The following is a 17,876-nucleotide window of genomic DNA, read 5'->3' as shown; positions in this document are numbered from 1 at the left end:
CAGAGAAGTTCCCTGTCAGTTTACTGTCAGCTGTGGAAATCTTGGCAAGAAAAATCAATTGTGGATAAACCTCAAATTATATCTTTTCTACCTCTGATGAAAGTTAATGCTAATTTTGAGGGATTCTCAATAAAAATGGAGAGCTTCCAATTTCTCTCAGAAATGTTTTTGGTTTGTCTTCAGTTGGTAGAGTTCACAGTGATTAACCTGCGTATCTGAAATGTTCCCATTAACCTGCTGCTGTCTTTACTGGAAAAAGTATTTCAGATGAAATATTTCACTCAGTACTGGCAAAATGAGAGGGACTTTGACACTGGTAAGAGGGGAGGCAGTCCTGGCTGGCAAAGAATGTAGGGGCAGAAATCTATAGTGAGAGAGACTGAAATCCAATTAAGGGAGGCCATTAGTGGGTTTTTCTGCACAAGACTGTGCTTCGTGGAGGATCTACTGGAATGACTTGTTTACTGTCAGATCATGTTGGTTAAATTGAATGGGGTCTAATTTAAAAGATTACATTTTGTAGGTTTGTTTCTGCTTAGACACAAGGAAATTATTACCAAAACCAAACAAACAAACAAACAAAAACAAAGCAAAACAAAACAAAAAAACACACATGGTTTAAGCAGAAAGAAAATAGTACATTTTTTAGTTGGAAAAATAAAAATAATTATTTAGCCTGCTTATCTTAGCCCTACAAGGCAGAAGCAAGGTGCTGTGCTGGTACAGGGATGTCATGGGATTCCCAAGGGAAAGATCCAACTAACCAGTTTTAATCTTGCCGTTTAACCTAAACATTCATTTTCAGAAATAGATAAGTAACACATGACAGCATAATTCTTGAATACACAAATGACTTCTACCAAGCTTATATCAGGGCTTTATTATCTTGTTCCCACAGTTACACCATCAGTACAATTTAACATGGCACCTTCTGGCTACACAAAAATAATTCTAGCAATGAACCCAAACAAAAACACTTTGTAGTTATTGCTCAGTTTAACATCTGGGCAAGGTCAGTGTAATTTATCCCCATAGCTGAGTGCCTTTTCATCTAGGTGTTACTAGATGTACATTTCTCTGGTCTTGGGTTTCTGCAAAGCTGGAAGGAGTCCCATCTGAGCAGAGCCGAGTCTTGCTGCAGTGGATTTCTTGATTTGTAGCATGTCATCAGGTGTGATCCAAACTGGGATTACACTCCTCATGCACAGATGTGTTAGAAGTAGATTTAGATGTTAACAGATTAATTTGTGAACCAGCAAGGATGTTACATAGGCACGAATACAGAGAGTTCAGGAGAAATTAATTTTTAAAAATGCAGCATTGCAAGTGAGATGCTCCTTGAGAGCAGCATGGTCAGGGGTGGGTTAGCAGCACCAGCTGTGCTTCAAGGAGCCCAAGATGCTCTTTGCTCTAAGACTTCACCAAGAATAAGGTTCACTGTTGTCTGAGCAGTTGCATGGATGAATCTTAAGTGTGGTTCTCAGTAGGCTGAAAACACGTTGAGCTGGTCATGGTTGGATGGACGTGAGTCAAATATTTATGTTATTAAGGCTCTATGGTATATCTTTGTGCTGTAGGAGTGAACCAAGTTGGGAAATGTTATTCTCATAGCAGAAAATCTACAAGGACTGATTCTGGGTGGCTCAGCACCGAGGCAGCTCAAGTGTGTAGGATGTGTGCCTCCAGGTCTACCAAACACCTGTGTTATTTATACACAGATACGCTTCTTGCCAGACACACAGAGGATAAACAGCAGTAGGTACAATTTATGTGCTTCCCTACGTTACTACTCTCCAGACTTTATTCATTCCCAGCTGCAAGGTCACTTGAGCATATTTACAATCCTCCTCAGCATTCTCACCCCATTCTCCTCATCAATCTTCTGCTTTTAACCCGTTCCTCTCGACACTTGGGTGTTGTAAGCAAACTGCTAGCACATTTTTATGAATGTGATGGACTTATTTAGGGGCCTTGAGATGTCGAATGCCAATTTTCAAAGACAAACTTTATACATCTTTAGCCATGCAAAATTAAAGCGCAAAGTGTTAGCTGTTATTCCTATGTGAATTACAGGTCGCCTCTGCAATCTTTATTTTTCCCTTGGGCTTAATGAGAAGCAGTTGTGACATGGTATTGTCTCGAATGCCAAAAAAACAGAGTCCGTGCAGAAGGACTGCTACTATACAGGTTTTAAGGAAGTTTGATGCACAGATGTTACAGACTCTGGTTTTCAGGACTTGTGCACTACCTTGGAGCACCTTCCTGTGCATTTCCGGAGCTCCTCTGTTTCCCCTGAGCCAAGCACTGCCGCTTCTCCTTTCCTTCATGGAGTCTGAACTTGGACCTTTGGAAAAATAACAAGAACCATTTTGCATGCGTCCATATCTTCATCATCATGGTCAGGGTGTTTGTCAGCAGATTGAAGAAGGTGCCTCCCCAAACCAACATTTTCCAAAGAAACTGTCATGAAATCTGAATTAAATTGGATTTACTTCCAAAGCACTTGTTCAGAATAGGTCAGATGCTCTCACCCCTGTCGCTTTGTAGTAACATTTTCCAAAGCAAATAGTCCCTGTGGGACAGAAACGAATTCACAGGTGTCACCAGCAATAGGTGCAGGAATAATGCATTACAGATCGCTGACTTACTACGGCTGGTTCTGATGATCTGAGATCCTGATGTTTATGTTTCCTTTGAACTTTTCATTTAAAAGAATCATGTGTTTTGAATGGCAAGACACTAGATTGCTTGCAAGGGCAACATTATATTTTCTAAGCATTTATTGGAATGCTCAAGTATCTCTTTACACCGTATTTCAACTACTTGCAATATATTGATAGAAATGCTTGCTGCCTGATGCATTCAGGAGTATTTTAATTTACTTATGGCATTCCATCTCTTTTTTGCTGGTGTCAATCTGTTAGGTAAACTAAACTACTTCCCAAAACAAATGTATTGTACGTGTTTTCAGATACTATTCTGAGAAGAAAAAGAGAACTGGGTAAAGGACGTGGGGCTTCAGTCTTTTCAAAAATTTTTAAAGATGACAACATAACTACAATCCCAGTTACGTTCTCCTTTCCTCTGGCTCCCTCTGGATTCAGCTGGGCCAGAGCCAGTTCACTCCCTTTGGAAACACTGCACCTTCTGGTTCATCCTTTTAATGAGCTGGTGAGGAGCACACACTTTGGGGCTTTCTCAGTTCACCTAGCAAGCCCTTGAGCTTTGTACCCAGCCTTGCAGGTATGCAGCTTTTCAGGCAGCCTGTGTCCATCTCTTTGGCCTTTGGTAGGACTGTCAGATACGCCTTGCGTTGCCACCTTGCCTCACATCATCCCAGTCCTTGCAACATCTGAACAGACATCTTGATTTCTAAGACAGAAATCACCAGCAGTGATGTATTAATAGGCATACACTGGAAATTTTAAATGGAGGCAGACCTAGTTTCTGTGACTTCTGGGCATCAGTGCTGCAAATCAGCACCAGCATGGTTGTTTGCTGTGTTGGAAGTATTGAGGATTGCTTTAGCTCAAGGCACTGCAGCACTGGAACAGTACACGTGCTGGACTTACAGAACTGTTCAAAAAGGTATTAGAGCGTGATATCATAAACCTAGACAGGACTTGAAACTGCATGTGCATGCACACCAGGATTTGCTGACAACTAAACTGATATACTTTGCTGCATAGTGCAAATCTTGGGGCTAACTGGCAAGACTGAAAAAAAAAATAAAGGGATAGAAGTGTACCTCTGTAGAAGTGAAAAAGAGTTCCAGAATTAACCCTCCCACTTAGGAGCTGCTGATAGGGGAGTCAGGATTACCAGAGCACCAAGCAAGGAAGGTTGCAGTCATACAGATCAAAACAGGACACGTTACTTGATTAGACAGACTTGGTAGCAACTGGAAAATTAGATATGCTTGCCAATATAGATACACAGTAATAAAATATTCACAAAATTAATTTAGATTTCTTCCAAGTTTTTTTTTTTTTTCAAATATGTTAAACTTTCTCAGCTCTGGCTTGTCAAAAACAATGAGATGAGGAGGTTCAGCGACCTCACAGGCTCATCCCTGGGTACAAGGGTGTCTGTGCCTCACCAGGAAAAAGGCAAGAGAGAAAAACATCACCAGTCTTACTGGTCTCCTCCAGGGCTCTCTGCCACCATCTAAAGCTCATGTGCTCCGTGAAACAGACATTGTCACCCCGATGCTTCTGCTGTTGCTGCCTTCAATGAAATACCAGCTCTTGAGAGACAGGAAGGTGCCATTGCCAAATGTCAGCTTTAATGAAGAAGCAATGCAGCCGAGCAGTCTCAGGGCCTATTGTCCATTTCTCTTTTCTCCCAAGCAACGCTGGTAGGAGATCAGGAAGAGCTGTAGCAGAGATAAGTGAAGAACAGCACATGACAAGCCGTGCAGGCACAAAGACGTGTACGTGTGCCTCGGGGACATTGGAAGGAGCTATACAAAAGTCAATGCCTTTATCATCCGTTAGAGCTTGTCTTGCACCTGTGCCAGACCATTTGCGATATCAGCTAGTCCTGCTTTGGAAATCAGATTCGAATGATTGCAATGTCTTTAGTCAAACCTGAATGCTCGCATCTCAAGAGCAAGGCTGCCTTCTGCTGCTTCCCCTTCTCTCTTTGCCAATGGGACTGCCCCTCCTTGCTGCCTTCCAGCTGCCTCCTCCTCCACACACTGAGTTTCTCCCCTCTGCAGACTTAAGCTTTGCATCGCCTACAGCATGAAGGTGCCTCAAAACCTGTGCTCCTTTTTTTCCTGCATCACAAACCGCTCTGAGGTACGGGTGTGGGTCCCCTCCCTCACAGGAGATAGGGAGTGGGGTGCAGGCTGTTTTTGGAAAGGCTGCTGATTTTAAAGAGAGGGAGTGGAAACAGTTTGGAGCTGGTACTTTCAGAAGGAGCTAGCTGGAGTCCTCCTGCCAGATCTCCACTCTGACAGAGCACACTGCAGATGACCCCCAGCCCCAAGGAAATGGGTGAATCCAGAACAGATTTGAACACTTGGAGGAGGAGCCAGTATATCAGAAAGGGTGAGCACAGTTCCTGCTTGTTGAGAAAACATGGCCTATAGTCAGCTGCAGGTAACTTCTAGCAAAACATTAATGCTTTATGAAAAAAAAAAAAAAAAAAAAAAAAAAAAAAAAAAAAAGGACAAGAGCCTTCGCCTTTCTCCCTCATTGCACTCATTAATGTCTTTTTTTCCTTATTCCTGATCGAATATTTCCTTGTGCATCACATCATCTTTTTACTTGCCTTCAGTTTCTTCCTCAGAAATTTAATTTTACCTACAAAAATACACAGAGAATGAAGATATCAAATTGAGGGCAAAGAGAACATAACCATCATGCCCAAAAACACAGGGATGGATGCTTGTAAGTTGCAGATCGCAAAACCCACTTTTCATTTCAGAATGAGGTCACATTTCCTTATCATGATGCATTATGTTCTGGGAATCATAGCCCTGCTTTTGGCTGAGAACATGGCAGCAGCCATGAACTCCTACCTTGGCTTACTGCAGAAAAAAAACCTTGCCAGTGACTATTCATCTTGCCCACCACCACACAACTTCTTGAATCTCCCGACCAGCTTCCATTAGAGAGGTTTCTCTGGCTGGCCACTGACCAAGAGCAGGCACACGCATCTGTCTGGCAGCTGCCCATACTGCTCACGTTTCTTCATCTGGCTCACAGAATTCTGCCAGCACCATTGGGGAGCCCATCAAAGAGAGAGGAGAGGCTCAGCACATTTAGGAATATTTTTTTCCCCCCTCTCATTTTATTTCATCTCCTCTTGCATGTGTTTTCATTGTTTGTGTTTCTTTCCTGGCATGAGAGCCAGTGAAGCAGAGGTTGGATAACAATTGGTTGGGTTCTCAGCAGCTATTTTGAAATCACTCGGTCAGCTGTTGACTGCTGACCCATGCTATCTCATGTACTGGATGGGTGAGTTACCCTGTTTCCCAATCATTTCTAATCACGACTGTCAAATACCCTTAAGTGGTCATGGAAATGAAACTGTGAACATGAGCAGGACGTCATACCAGATGTTTCTCTCAAGCAGCAGTCTGTGTGGGCTGATTCTTTAATGCATTACTAATACGCCACTACTGTTAGTGTGCTCCATGGCGTGTACCAGGTGGGATGCAAGCAACCCCCTGCAGTTGAGGGCTGCAGCAGTAACAGCGTAGGAAAGCCTGGCTGGTTGTGAACTCACTGGTTATACAACATAAGCTGAGCTGGATTCATGTAGGCAGTAAAAAGAAAAAAAAAAAAAAAGCCAGCAAGAGGCTTTGTTCGCTGCAATACAGTGCAGGATTTACCCAGGTAGAAGTTTTGCTAAACTTATGGTCAAAGGAAAATAAATCTGAAGCTTTGCAGCAAAATACCCATAGGGCTCAAACTTGGAGTTTGTCTTCAACACTGTGCCTGCCCTAAGGCTCGAGCAGGTGCTGTCTGCATTGCTGGGCACATCCCTGCATCCAGCTCTGCAGTACTGCAATCGCCATATGCTGAGATAAGTGATGATCCCAGGCTTCTGACATCTGAAGATACCTGGTGTAAGACTGCGGAATGTAGTCCTTAAAGTTCTTACTTTATATATCTTAAAGGTCCAAGGTAGCTGAGTTTAGCCTCACAGAGAAATTTATCCTAATAATTTGTTAGTATACTGATCAAACTCCATCTTTAATAACTGTTTAACTGCGTCAGCTTGGGCACCTTAAACTTTTTGGCCTGACTGCAGCTACAGAGAGCATGTGCCAAAACCTCTCCCCTGACTATTCAAAATCGCCTTCTACTTTACAGCCTAAATGTATTCCTGGACAGTTTACATCCATTTGTTCAGGCGCCAAAATTCCCTTCCAGTTAAATAGCTCTTCCCCCTCTCTGGGATCCATTCTCTTGTGTTTATGCAGAGTAATCATAATATTCTTCAGTGCACCAGCACCGTAAGGCATGCAGATCTGTTCTCTAGGCAATAATACATAGTGGTTTTTTAAGGTTTTCACTCTTTTTGTTTGTTTGTTTGTATATTTTTGTTGTTGTAATTAAGTACTTACTGGTTGCAAAGTTCTTAGTCTTCAGACAGAGCAAAAGACTGAAACAGTGGATATTTATTATGACATCTATTATTAATAGACTTTATTGTATAATTTATTTTTTTTTTTGTATAAATTTATCTTGCTTCTGAATCTTGCTTGCATATCAGAACTGTGGTGTTTATCCTGAAAACATTGGCTGGTGCACTCCCTGACTTGCCATCCACCAGCATATTGAGATTTGTTTCCTATTGCAGGAGCTCCAGAAACAAGCCAGGTGCATGCACTGCCCAAGCACAAAACCAGGCTGCTGTAGTCACTTGATGTTTGGCAGGGATGTCAGGACAGCGTGATGAGGACTGGGACAAAAAGGAAAATCACTCTATGCCACTCTTCTTTCTTTGCCATCACTTCTGCAAACCTTTAATAATTAAGGAGGAAGGAAAATTATTCTATAAAGACTACAGGGAGAGCCCAATGGTGACCTCCTTCTTTGCCTCTTACCCTCATTTATCCTACTAGATTTTCTTCTCAGTTTGATATAGACATCATTATTTTTGATCTTAGCTTTATGCAGTTCTATCTAGCAACTCATTCACTGGGTGCTATTTGTTTTAGACGTCCTTCTTCTGTATTAATTTTAAAGGTGTTTATCCCCAGCCTCATAAAAACAGAGGCCTGGAGGAAAACTACTAAATCATCAAACCTGGTTCCTTTATCATAGGCAATTACAGAATCATGCAATACCCTTCCTGAAATGCCATGTTGCATCTTAAAACAATCTTGCTCTAATGAAATGGCTGTTCCAAACATCAATCTTCTAACAATTAGAAATTCTCTAATTTGCAGTCTACTTGTGGGCAGTTTATACGTACTGTTTTAGTGTCAGCTTTTCTCTTTAACTTACATAGCTTTGGCTGCCCCTGAAGTTTACCACCCTGAAGTTTACTTTCCTCATACATGTGTAGGGAACAATCTTATTTCACCACCAACATGAGCCATTGTCTTATAGGGCTAAATATAGCAAATTCCCTTTATCCCCTTCTGAACGCTAAACCCCTCCTATGCCCAGAAATCCTGCTAGCCCTGTCTGGCATCTTTTCCAGCTGAATTCATCTTTCTTGAACATTTGTGACCAGCAGTGCAGACCAGACCCCACCAGTGCAGTGCCAGATGGTTCCAGTGCTTCCTTTCTGCTGAAAAAAAGAATTTTCCCTGGTACTACTGACACTTGTGTTTACCTTTGGGTAGAAAGGTAAAAGAATGGGTGCATTTGACTGGTAGCTCATAGTCCTCCAATGACTGATCAACATACTTGCATGTTTTGTCTTCTTCACCATTTATTCCAATAGTCTCCTGCATTGATAGTACCTCCCATCAATGGGGTTTAATGCCAAAGCCCTACTCTTGCTAAAGCTGCTAGTGAAAATATTATTGATTGATTCCCAGACTCATCCTTGAGATGCCGTACATACACAAATCCATGTATCCTCACAAAAGCTCAAGTCTTTCCCTTGAAACATCAGCTCTCCAAAAATGAGTCAGATAACCACATTCAATTCTCATGCTAATCTCTGCTTTCTCCAGGTTAATAAATGTTTCTCTGTGACACAGTGTTTTGTGAAGATCATGTTACTTACCTTTCTTTTATAACATCACAGCACCAAGTCTGGTGGAATTCAAGAAGTGTTTGGACAATGCTCTTAGACACATGGTCTGTTTTTCGGCTGGTCCTGTGTTCAGCCAGGAGTTGGACTTGATGATCCTTGTGGCTCCCTTCCAACTTGGGATAGTCTATGATTCTGTAATTCTTTCTAGTTATTAGATAAACCCATCCTGATGTCACCCCACATTGTTTTTATCTCCATTGTTCAAAGATCTGAGATCAGTCTAATGGATGAGTGTTTGCTCCAGTTACTTTTCAATTCTCAATTTGATTTTGTTTCTCTAAAAATAAGGTAGCACATATGCTGTTCTCAATTATTTCAACAATAAATTTGTTTTAAAAACTTGCTAGCAGCTTTGCAGTTCAATGTGTTGCCTATTTCACTATTTGGGATTGGATGGTCTATTCCTCTAGCTTGAGCATTTTATAATCATCTTAGTTATGCTATGGGCTTGGATGCAGGAGTTTCCATTTCCGAATGCTTATGCCCATCAGCTGTAAGGGGATTGCCCTCCTGTTATCTTCCTATTTACTCAAAAATGAGGCAAAGATTTAGTTCCTGGTTCCAACCTTAGTCCATTTCTGCTTTTCTTTTTATGTCTGTGTTAATATGATTTAAGATTATTTTATTTTTTGTTTCAGTTTCTCTTGAAAGACTTAACACAGGTTATTTTTGGCAAACTATCTTTTAGGCTTTCATTATCTAACCTCCAAAAATGCTAACTGGTCCCTTTTCCATGTGTAGTGAGCACGGAAGGAAATAGAGTATTCTAATAATTTGGGTAGAGGTAAAAGTACTCCTGAAATCTTGTTCATCTTCTCAAGATACTTCAGAAATTCTTAGCTGAATGAAATTCAAGGCATTCCCCACAATTAAGTATGAACATCTTCAGTCTGGTTAACTATTTAGCTAGTTCCTTTAGCTTATCAAAGTTTGTCCCTCTGAAATATGCATTTTTTAAAACATAGTTTCAGAAATATTTTTATTCATGTTATCATTTTATTTAAATTGAGCTGACTCCTGATCACTGAGAGCCAGATTACTTTCACTTCTTCCTCCTCTTTACCAAAACCAAGTTTAAAATAACTTCACTACTTGGATCAGTAACTTGTGAAGAAGCACCAGTTGTATAAATATCAAGGGATGTCTAGCCTATGCCATTCATAATAGCACCTATTCTCCAGTCTGTCAGCCGTAGCCCACACTGTATTTACATGTATATTGAGTTTCATTTATTAAATCTAGCACAAGTCAGTATGCTTTGGTTTGACATGATTTGGCTAAAGACCAGGTTCTACAAAGGGAAGTTAACATTAACTTAGAAAACTGTAACACTCCACTATTACAGTGTTTAAAATAAACAGTTTTAATAGTAAATTTTTTACCAAGTAAAGCCAAACCAAAAGTGTATGACAGCTGTGATCTAACAAAAAAAAATAATAATAATAAATCAAAAGAGTAGAGAAAAAGAAAGAAGCAATGCAAACAACTGGTTCCTTTATTAGATATACTTTTATTTTTTTAGGAGACTAGCACGCAAGAAATGGGACTTTTGGATGTCCCCACGTCATCAGCGAACCTGGCTTAATGATAGCTGACTGCCAGGCTATGACCATCTCTGATCACACAGATTTGCAAAGAACCTTTTTCATTCCCATGATATCTCTAGGTGTGAACCTTCAGTGGACAACCTGAGCTCATAATACATACTTCCTGTGTCATAAAGACATGTTAGAAAAACTCTGGCAGGCTATGACACAGTCTTCGTGTTATTTTAGACACTTTAAATGGAAAAAATCAGAAAAAAAATCTAGATCTCAGGGCCAGTGCACACCACAGAGGGTGACACAACATAAATGTAACTTTTGATGTGTTCCTTCCTATGGGCTTCTAGTCTTCTAGGTATACCACCATATCTGGTGGTACATGTATCATATACCTGCTGGTATCTGTATACCATAACTGCTTCATGGTAAAGAAATATTTTTATAATTTCTCTTATATAACTTCAGTTTAACCATTCTTCATCAGTTAGTCATCTACCTCTGCTATAGCTGTTAGCAATCCGTTGTCATGACATTTCTGGGGAATTTTTGCCTACATGGTGACTAGGCCCTTATCCATTAATAGTCCCCAGTTTCCATTTATTTTCTGGACAAGTTATTATAAATATGAATTATATGTGTCTGTGGTTGGAACACCAGAATCGTGGTCTTTCACATGGAGTCATTGGGATACTCCTTGTGAGTCACCTGCCATACACTCATAAAAACCTGAGATATTCTTATATTATCTTTATGCTTAAGCGCTTAAGCTAAGATAGCTGTTGTACTAACTAAATTATTCATAGATCTGCATTAATCTCAAAGCTTAATTATCATGGCTAATGATCAGAACTTGGAAGTTAAATGCTCCCATGATGATACCACCCCTCACAGAATTTCTGTCTCTGTAATACCAAAGAAATCTCTATCCATACATGAATCCAATACTTAAGGTCTGAAACAGCCCCCCTTAGTACAGTAAAATTTCTCTTACAGTTCATCCTCTATGTGATCCTAACTGAAGTAGGTCACACTGTTTCTTTGCCATTCCTTTTTACATATTCACAGTTTAACACGTAACACATTCTCCACATATAACATTACTCCATTTTTTCCACCTTTCTGAACAACTCATTCTCTTAGTGCCTGTCTTTGGGAATGGCTGTTGGTCAACCATATTTCAGTTATCCAGTGTCACATCTTGCAACAGCTGATGAAATTCTTCCATTTTGTTGTATAAGTGCATTCAGTGGGCATCAAAAAAGCCAGGGATCTCTTTGTCAACCCAGCTAGGTTATGGTGAGTCTTCTCTCCCTGACTGTAGCGTCTACTTCGCTGCTGTTTTCCACAGCATCATTTTCTTTCTCTTTGCTGTCCAGTCACTTAATATTTGGTGTTCTTTTTTACTTCTTCTATATATTCAAATTGGTGTGGAAAATATACATATTGCTTGATCTTCCTATCAGATTTGTCATCAAGAAGTCAATGTCTTAATAAGTTAGGTGGCCATAATTTGTGTTGTCTTATATATTATCACAGGGATTTAAATCCTTTTTCTTACCTTTAACATTGTCTGCAAACGATCTTAATCCTGTGAGACACTCAGGCTTGTCTACATTAGCAAGTAAGATGATGCAAAATGAAGGAATCAATGGATTAAAACAATTAATGCTGAAGCTTTGTTATATGTGGTTCTAAGGTTTTACTTCAGATTAGAATTAGTTTGGTCTCCTGGACCAAAAGTCCACATTATACATGTTCAATTTATTGAAGTTTAATGAGCAATTGTTTTTGTAAATACCATTTATAATAAACCTGAAAAGGAAGATTCTCTGTGTTTTTGGAACCATGGAGGCTATTGCATAGGTGAGTATGGAAAGAAGATAGTCGGTCAATGTAATTCCCGTTCCATTTTTTTTATTCTTTTATCAGGAAATCTACCATCATCATACTCTACATACAAGCAAATCGGGTATGTTATCAGGAAAAGAATGAAGATGAGAGAAGAGTCTGCCAGCAGGAATCTCTTAGCACTGGTTTCCTGTATAACAGTCAGCCTTTTTATAAATATAACCTCATTCCATGCAATAATGTAATATTAATGTCACCATCTTTGGCACAAACATAGGATTGTGAACCACTTGCTTGCTAATTACCATTTGAGATAATGCACAGAGCACAGGCTGTGATAATATTAGCTTGGTCAGAATCACAAGCATGTCGGTGCCAGCTGACATGTGCCATGTCAGTGTCAGACCCATTTTAGGGTCCGTTTCCAATCTCTGAAAGTGTCATATCTGCATCTTTACATCCCAGGAGGCAAAATCCTGGATTCTCCCTCTTAAAATGAATGATTTCTCTTGTCACTCAGAGCCCTAAAGGAAAACCATGTTGCAGCTCCTGTTCATATGGGAAAAAAGCTTTTACAGAGAGAAGTAAATGGATATCAGACAGGTTTAAGTAGAATTTAGGAATTATTTTTTAAAAACTTGAAAAGTTTCACCCACCTCCAATATGTAGGTGAAAAAAATTGTTAGCTTGTAAGAAAATTAGAGAAGGGACTGGACGAAGTCCAGGGTCATCACTACAAAGGCACCATTCCTGCAAATAGCTTTTTTAGGCAAACAACGGGAAAACAATGTTGATATCATTCTCGTAAGTCTTACAATTGCCCAAATAGCTCTGAACAGTGTCAGTTACACTAATCAGTCTCTGTTATCAATTTCCCCCGGCTGCTTCTTATACAAGCTCTGATTAGCTACAGAGCTATTGGAGCGGTCTGTCAGCAGGCTCAGGAAGCCAATGCCAATTCAGTGCATTCAGCTTGCACACAGAAGGCTGTCTTCAACTAACATACATTTAACTATTTAACTTTTTCCTTACTTGAATCAAATTGTCTGTAAGAACCAATGATTTAAGTCTTTTCATTCAATAGGTGAGCTTTCCAAATCTGAAAGTTTCTGAATTTATTAAAAGTGGATGAAAGTGTAAGTGTAGCAGTGTATCCTCTCATATTTTTTCATGTTTCTATTTCAGTTGCATTGCCATTAGAGACAGTGGAAGTTTAGACAAAGATATGGGACCCATGTCTGTGTTATAAAATCATCTGTTAGCTGTTTCACTGCAATTGTAACTTAAAGTGGTTTCCATTTTTCAAATTTTTAGAAAACTAAAAGTAATTTCCTTTTAGAGAAAATCTTCTAATCCTCTTTAGTAGGATTAAAATGTAAAAAATTTCTTGCAATACAAAGTAGATCTGTAGGTGGATTTTATACCTGTCTTTTCAGCCTTGTAGCTGATAAATGAATCATTACCTGTTTCATACTATTGAGCAAGTATGTATTCTTACAGGCATTCAGAGCAAAATGTTCCCTCAGCAACTGAAGACTTGAGGTTGACTAATCCTACTTTGTTAACCTTTCCAGGTGAGGTATGATTCCTGTGTCTAAAGTTTTGACCAAGCAGCTATCTAGCAGAAAGCATCTGTATAGGCAGAGGAGATAATAATATCCCCTCTTTGATGTCTGCCTTCATGCAAAGGGAACCAGTCTAACCACCATAATGGTTGGACTTTGTACCCTATTACCAAGAGAAGTCCAGTTGTAGCCAACTGAATAACTCCAAGAAGTTCAGGGAGTACATCTACAAGTCCAGGTACCAAATTCACGAAAGATGAGTTAATCAGAAATCTGAAGAACTCAGCGGGAAAGCTGTGTACTGAATTCGTGACATTGGGGCCTATATTTTTGATTGCCTGGGTGGAAAAGAATAAAGTTTAATTATTTTTAGGAAGTATTGGGAACATACGTCTAATGGGGTATGTAATAAAAGAAAAACACAGAGATGTCAGTATTTCTTAATTGTTCTTATGCAATTAACAGAAAAAAGTCCCTCATCTATTGATCATTAACTGAGCACTAAGCTTCATCCCATTTTGAGAATGATTAATAAAATAAACTAGTTGGGGTAGTTGCTACTTTATAGCAAAAATTTGTCACAGTCACCTGGGTAAATGTGGACATTTTTAAGAACACCAGAAGTGTGAATGTTTTATCACAATCATCACAGAATGGCTTGGGTGTTAATGGACCTTAAAGCCTACCCAGTTCCAACCCCCTGCCATGGGCAGGGACACCTCCCACCAGACCAGGTTGCCCAAAGCCCCATCCTGGCCTTGAGCACCTCCAGGGATGGGGCAGCCACAGCTTCTCTGGGCAGCCTGTGCCAGGGCCTCACTACTCCACTAACAGTGAAGAATTTCCTCCTAACATCTAATCTAAATTTCCCCTTTTAGTTTAAAACCATTCCCTCTTGTTCTATCATTATCTGCCTGAGCAAAAAGTTGCTCTCCATCTAATTTATAAGCCCCCTTTAAGTACTGAAAAGCTGCAATGAGGTCTCAAGGATGCCTTCTCCAGGCTGAACATCCCCAGCTCTCTCGGCCTTTCTTATGCATCATTTCAAAGAAGTACCTCACAACTCAGGGCAATGCTTATGTGTTGACTGCAAGAAATCATCCTTTTGGAAGTTCATTTAACCAGTTAAAGAAAGAAAATTAAACAGTTTGTCTCAAAAAGCTTTGGAAAGGTCTTTTGAAATTGCATTAATGAATGAGTTCAGGCAAGGCAAAAGCCAACTTACAGTTTGTCTAACCTGCATATGCTGAGTAAATCAGTCCTTATCTAATTGTCCTTGTTTCTATGCTTAATTGTCCTTGAAAGTATTATAAGGTGTTACATTTTCACACAAGTGAACTGCTCAGGAGGAATTTATCAAGTATACTAGGTGCAGGTCTACATCAGATGCTTTGCACAGACGTTTTTGAGGCTTTTTCTACAGCAATGGGGTAGCTATATAAAGGAAAATATCATTCTTGAGTCCTGTTTTCGTATCTGTGCAGGTGACTGAGCACAGGCTGCCCAGAGAGGCTGTGGAGTCTCCTCCTTGGAGACCTTCAGAAGCCACCTGGACGTGGTCCTGGGCAGCCTTCTCTGGGTGTCCCTGCTTGGGCAGGGGTGGGAGCAGCTGGCCTCCAGAGGGCCCTGCCAGCCTCAGCCATGCTGTGATTCTGTGTTGCAGCATTTCATCAGATTGATTCAGTGCAGGTGTATTTTTCTTTGTGGGCATTAAAGGGTGGGTGTAAAATGCCAGTAGTTATGCTTGTCCAGAAAAGACAAGAACTTGTTGCAGTTCCCAAACACAGAGCAGCCATTGGTTGCACAAGCTACTCATGTGTAATCTATGGTTTTCAGACTGAGGGACAGTTCAGCAAATATTTAAAAGGCTGAAAGCTGCACAATGTGTTCTTTTCAATTAACAAGTATGTTCTGTGTGCACAAATGTGTGTGTGTGTGTGTGTGTGTGCGCACGCGCAATATATGTACCAGTATAATGTTAAGAGTTATAAATGGTTTAGTAGGTGACATTGGTAGTAGAGTGATGGTTGGACCAGATTATCTTGAAGGTATTTTCCAACCTTAATCATTCTATGATTGTTTAGGATCCACTGAATCTCATCAACCATGCTAAGGGAGTTGGGCTCTATGATCCTTGTGGGTCCCTTCCAACTCTGGATATTCCATGATATTCCAAGGAAGGGGGGCATATCAGAGCATTATTCAAACACATTGCTCTGTTAGGGAATTCGCTGCAAGTACCCATCTGCTCTGCCTGTGTTATGGTCAATGTATTATGGACCTCTTTTAGTGGTCACCCAAGCTGATGAATGAGCATCCGAACACTCATCCTTTGCCTCTTTTCCTACCAGGAGTGGCTGGCAGTCCATGTCAGCTAGATTTCCATGAGGGTAGAGGCTTTCCATATTTTTTATTGGTGTTAAAAGGATCAGGACTTTTTCGTGTTCAAGATGTCATGCATTGATTCCTCAGGTAAACCAGATCAGAAGTTCGCAGCAATGTTGACAGCTTATTTTTCCTTGCAGACCAATGTCATAACTTGTGTTTTTGAGGAGTACAAACCTTATGCATAAAACATATTTCAGTTAAAGTGGTACTGCCAACTTACATAGAAAGAGAAAAAAAAAAAACACCCTTGCTATTACCTATGTGTGTTCCAAGCAATTAGATGATCAGAATCAAGAGAGAGGCTTTTTTCTCTATTTTTTTTTTCTGGTTTGTTTGCCCAACCATTTGATGGTAGTCCAATGTTTCCTTTGAATATCCACCTTAATAATAATTTTTCCCTTTTATTTTGGAGGATCCCTTCATATTACAATAAAGAAATCAGTCTCACTGTGAAAATGTGATTGTACTGGTACAAAACTGTCTAGGGATTAATGATGTAACATTTAAAAAATAAATAAACAAGGTGCCAAGTTGATGTTGTGTCTTAGGTTTTTATGTTTAATAGTTAATCACAGCACATTATTTTGTGATTTGTTTTTAAGTAAACTAGCTTTGAAGCTCAGGATGAAAAGGCGTGTTGCTTTAATGATAACTGTGTAGGTTCTCGTCAAAATGAAAGTTTGGTCTCATTATCCCATTGTTCTCCTTTTCTTTTTTCTCCAAGCTGCCTGTCTCGTCCTGGGTTGTATGATTTTTCCTGATGGCTGGGATTCAGATGAGGTAAAACGGATGTGTGGTGAAAAGACAGACAAGTACACGCTGGGGGCTTGTTCAGTCCGCTGGGCTTATATCCTGGCTATTATTGGAATCTTGGATGCCCTGATCCTCTCATTTCTGGCATTTGTGCTTGGCAACAGACAAGACAGCTTGCTAGCAGAGGAGCTCAAGTTGGAAAACAAAGGTAGGACTGCTTTAGAAACACTATTGTTGGGTGGCCTTGAGGCTATTGCTTAAAAACAATTATCTGATTCATTTTGTTCTATATGTAAAAGTTAACATACTGGCTTACTTCCTAAGTTGCTGGAGAACAGGAAATGCAAAGAGCAGTGGAAGTTTTACTTTTCAGCCTCCAAAACATAAGAAAGCTTGAAATTGCCATAACTGCTGTACTATGCATGACTTATCCTTACCATTCTCTAGAACTGCAGATGACATGTGTTTGTGTTCCCAATTTGTACAGTGTTTTTCGTTAGCATTTAAGTTTCACTACCTCCATCTTTTTCTATACCTATATCTATATCTATTTCTATACCTATAAGATTTGTTCATTTGGTTCCTTTAGAATTTTGCATTGTAATTTGGATGTCTGTAATGTAAGGTTGCACTTTACGTGTTAGCAGAGCAGGCAGTGAGGAGGGAGTTCTTGGCTTGGGAGATTTGTACTCAGCTATGTAATGGGACCGCCTATACCAGGGGGCACCAGTAGAGCTAGAGCAAGGATAAGAGCCAGGAGTGAAAAATAATGTATCTCATGTCCCAGCCTACTCCTTTTAACTGACCTGTTTTCCCTGGGTCTGCCTAAGTGCTTCTGAACCTTCTAATACTGTCAGCAGCTTCAACACCACATGGCCACAAGTTCCCAAAGCTCACTACTGAATGCTAAAGTACTTTCTTTATCTGTTTCAAATTGATCCCCTACTAATTTCACTGAGTGCCCCCTAGATCTACCAGTGCAGGATTCTGCATTCAGCTCATCTACTACCTTTGCAATTTTGTGGGTTGCTTCTAATAATAGCAGAGA

At 40.0% G+C, this 17,876-nt stretch overlaps 1 protein-coding gene across 2 annotated transcripts in view; it reads left to right on the top strand.

The window, feature by feature from the left end:
• LHFPL3 (LHFPL tetraspan subfamily member 3) overlaps nucleotides 1-17,876 on the top strand; it is a 253,353-nt gene that overhangs the window by 152,276 nt on the left and 83,201 nt on the right. For both annotated transcript variants that reach the window (XM_068669836.1, XM_068669835.1), the window contains exon 2: nucleotides 16,800-17,036. In XM_068669836.1, the coding sequence (XP_068525937.1) occupies nucleotides 16,800-17,036 (237 nt within the window). The remainder of the gene's footprint in view (nucleotides 1-16,799; nucleotides 17,037-17,876) is intronic.

This window comes from Anas acuta, chromosome 1, assembly GCF_963932015.1.
Source record: "Anas acuta chromosome 1, bAnaAcu1.1, whole genome shotgun sequence".
Classification (NCBI taxonomy): domain Eukaryota; kingdom Metazoa; phylum Chordata; class Aves; order Anseriformes; family Anatidae; genus Anas; species Anas acuta.
The sequence above is the reverse complement of the archived record's forward strand: the minus strand, read 5'-3'. Positions and strand labels throughout refer to the sequence as shown.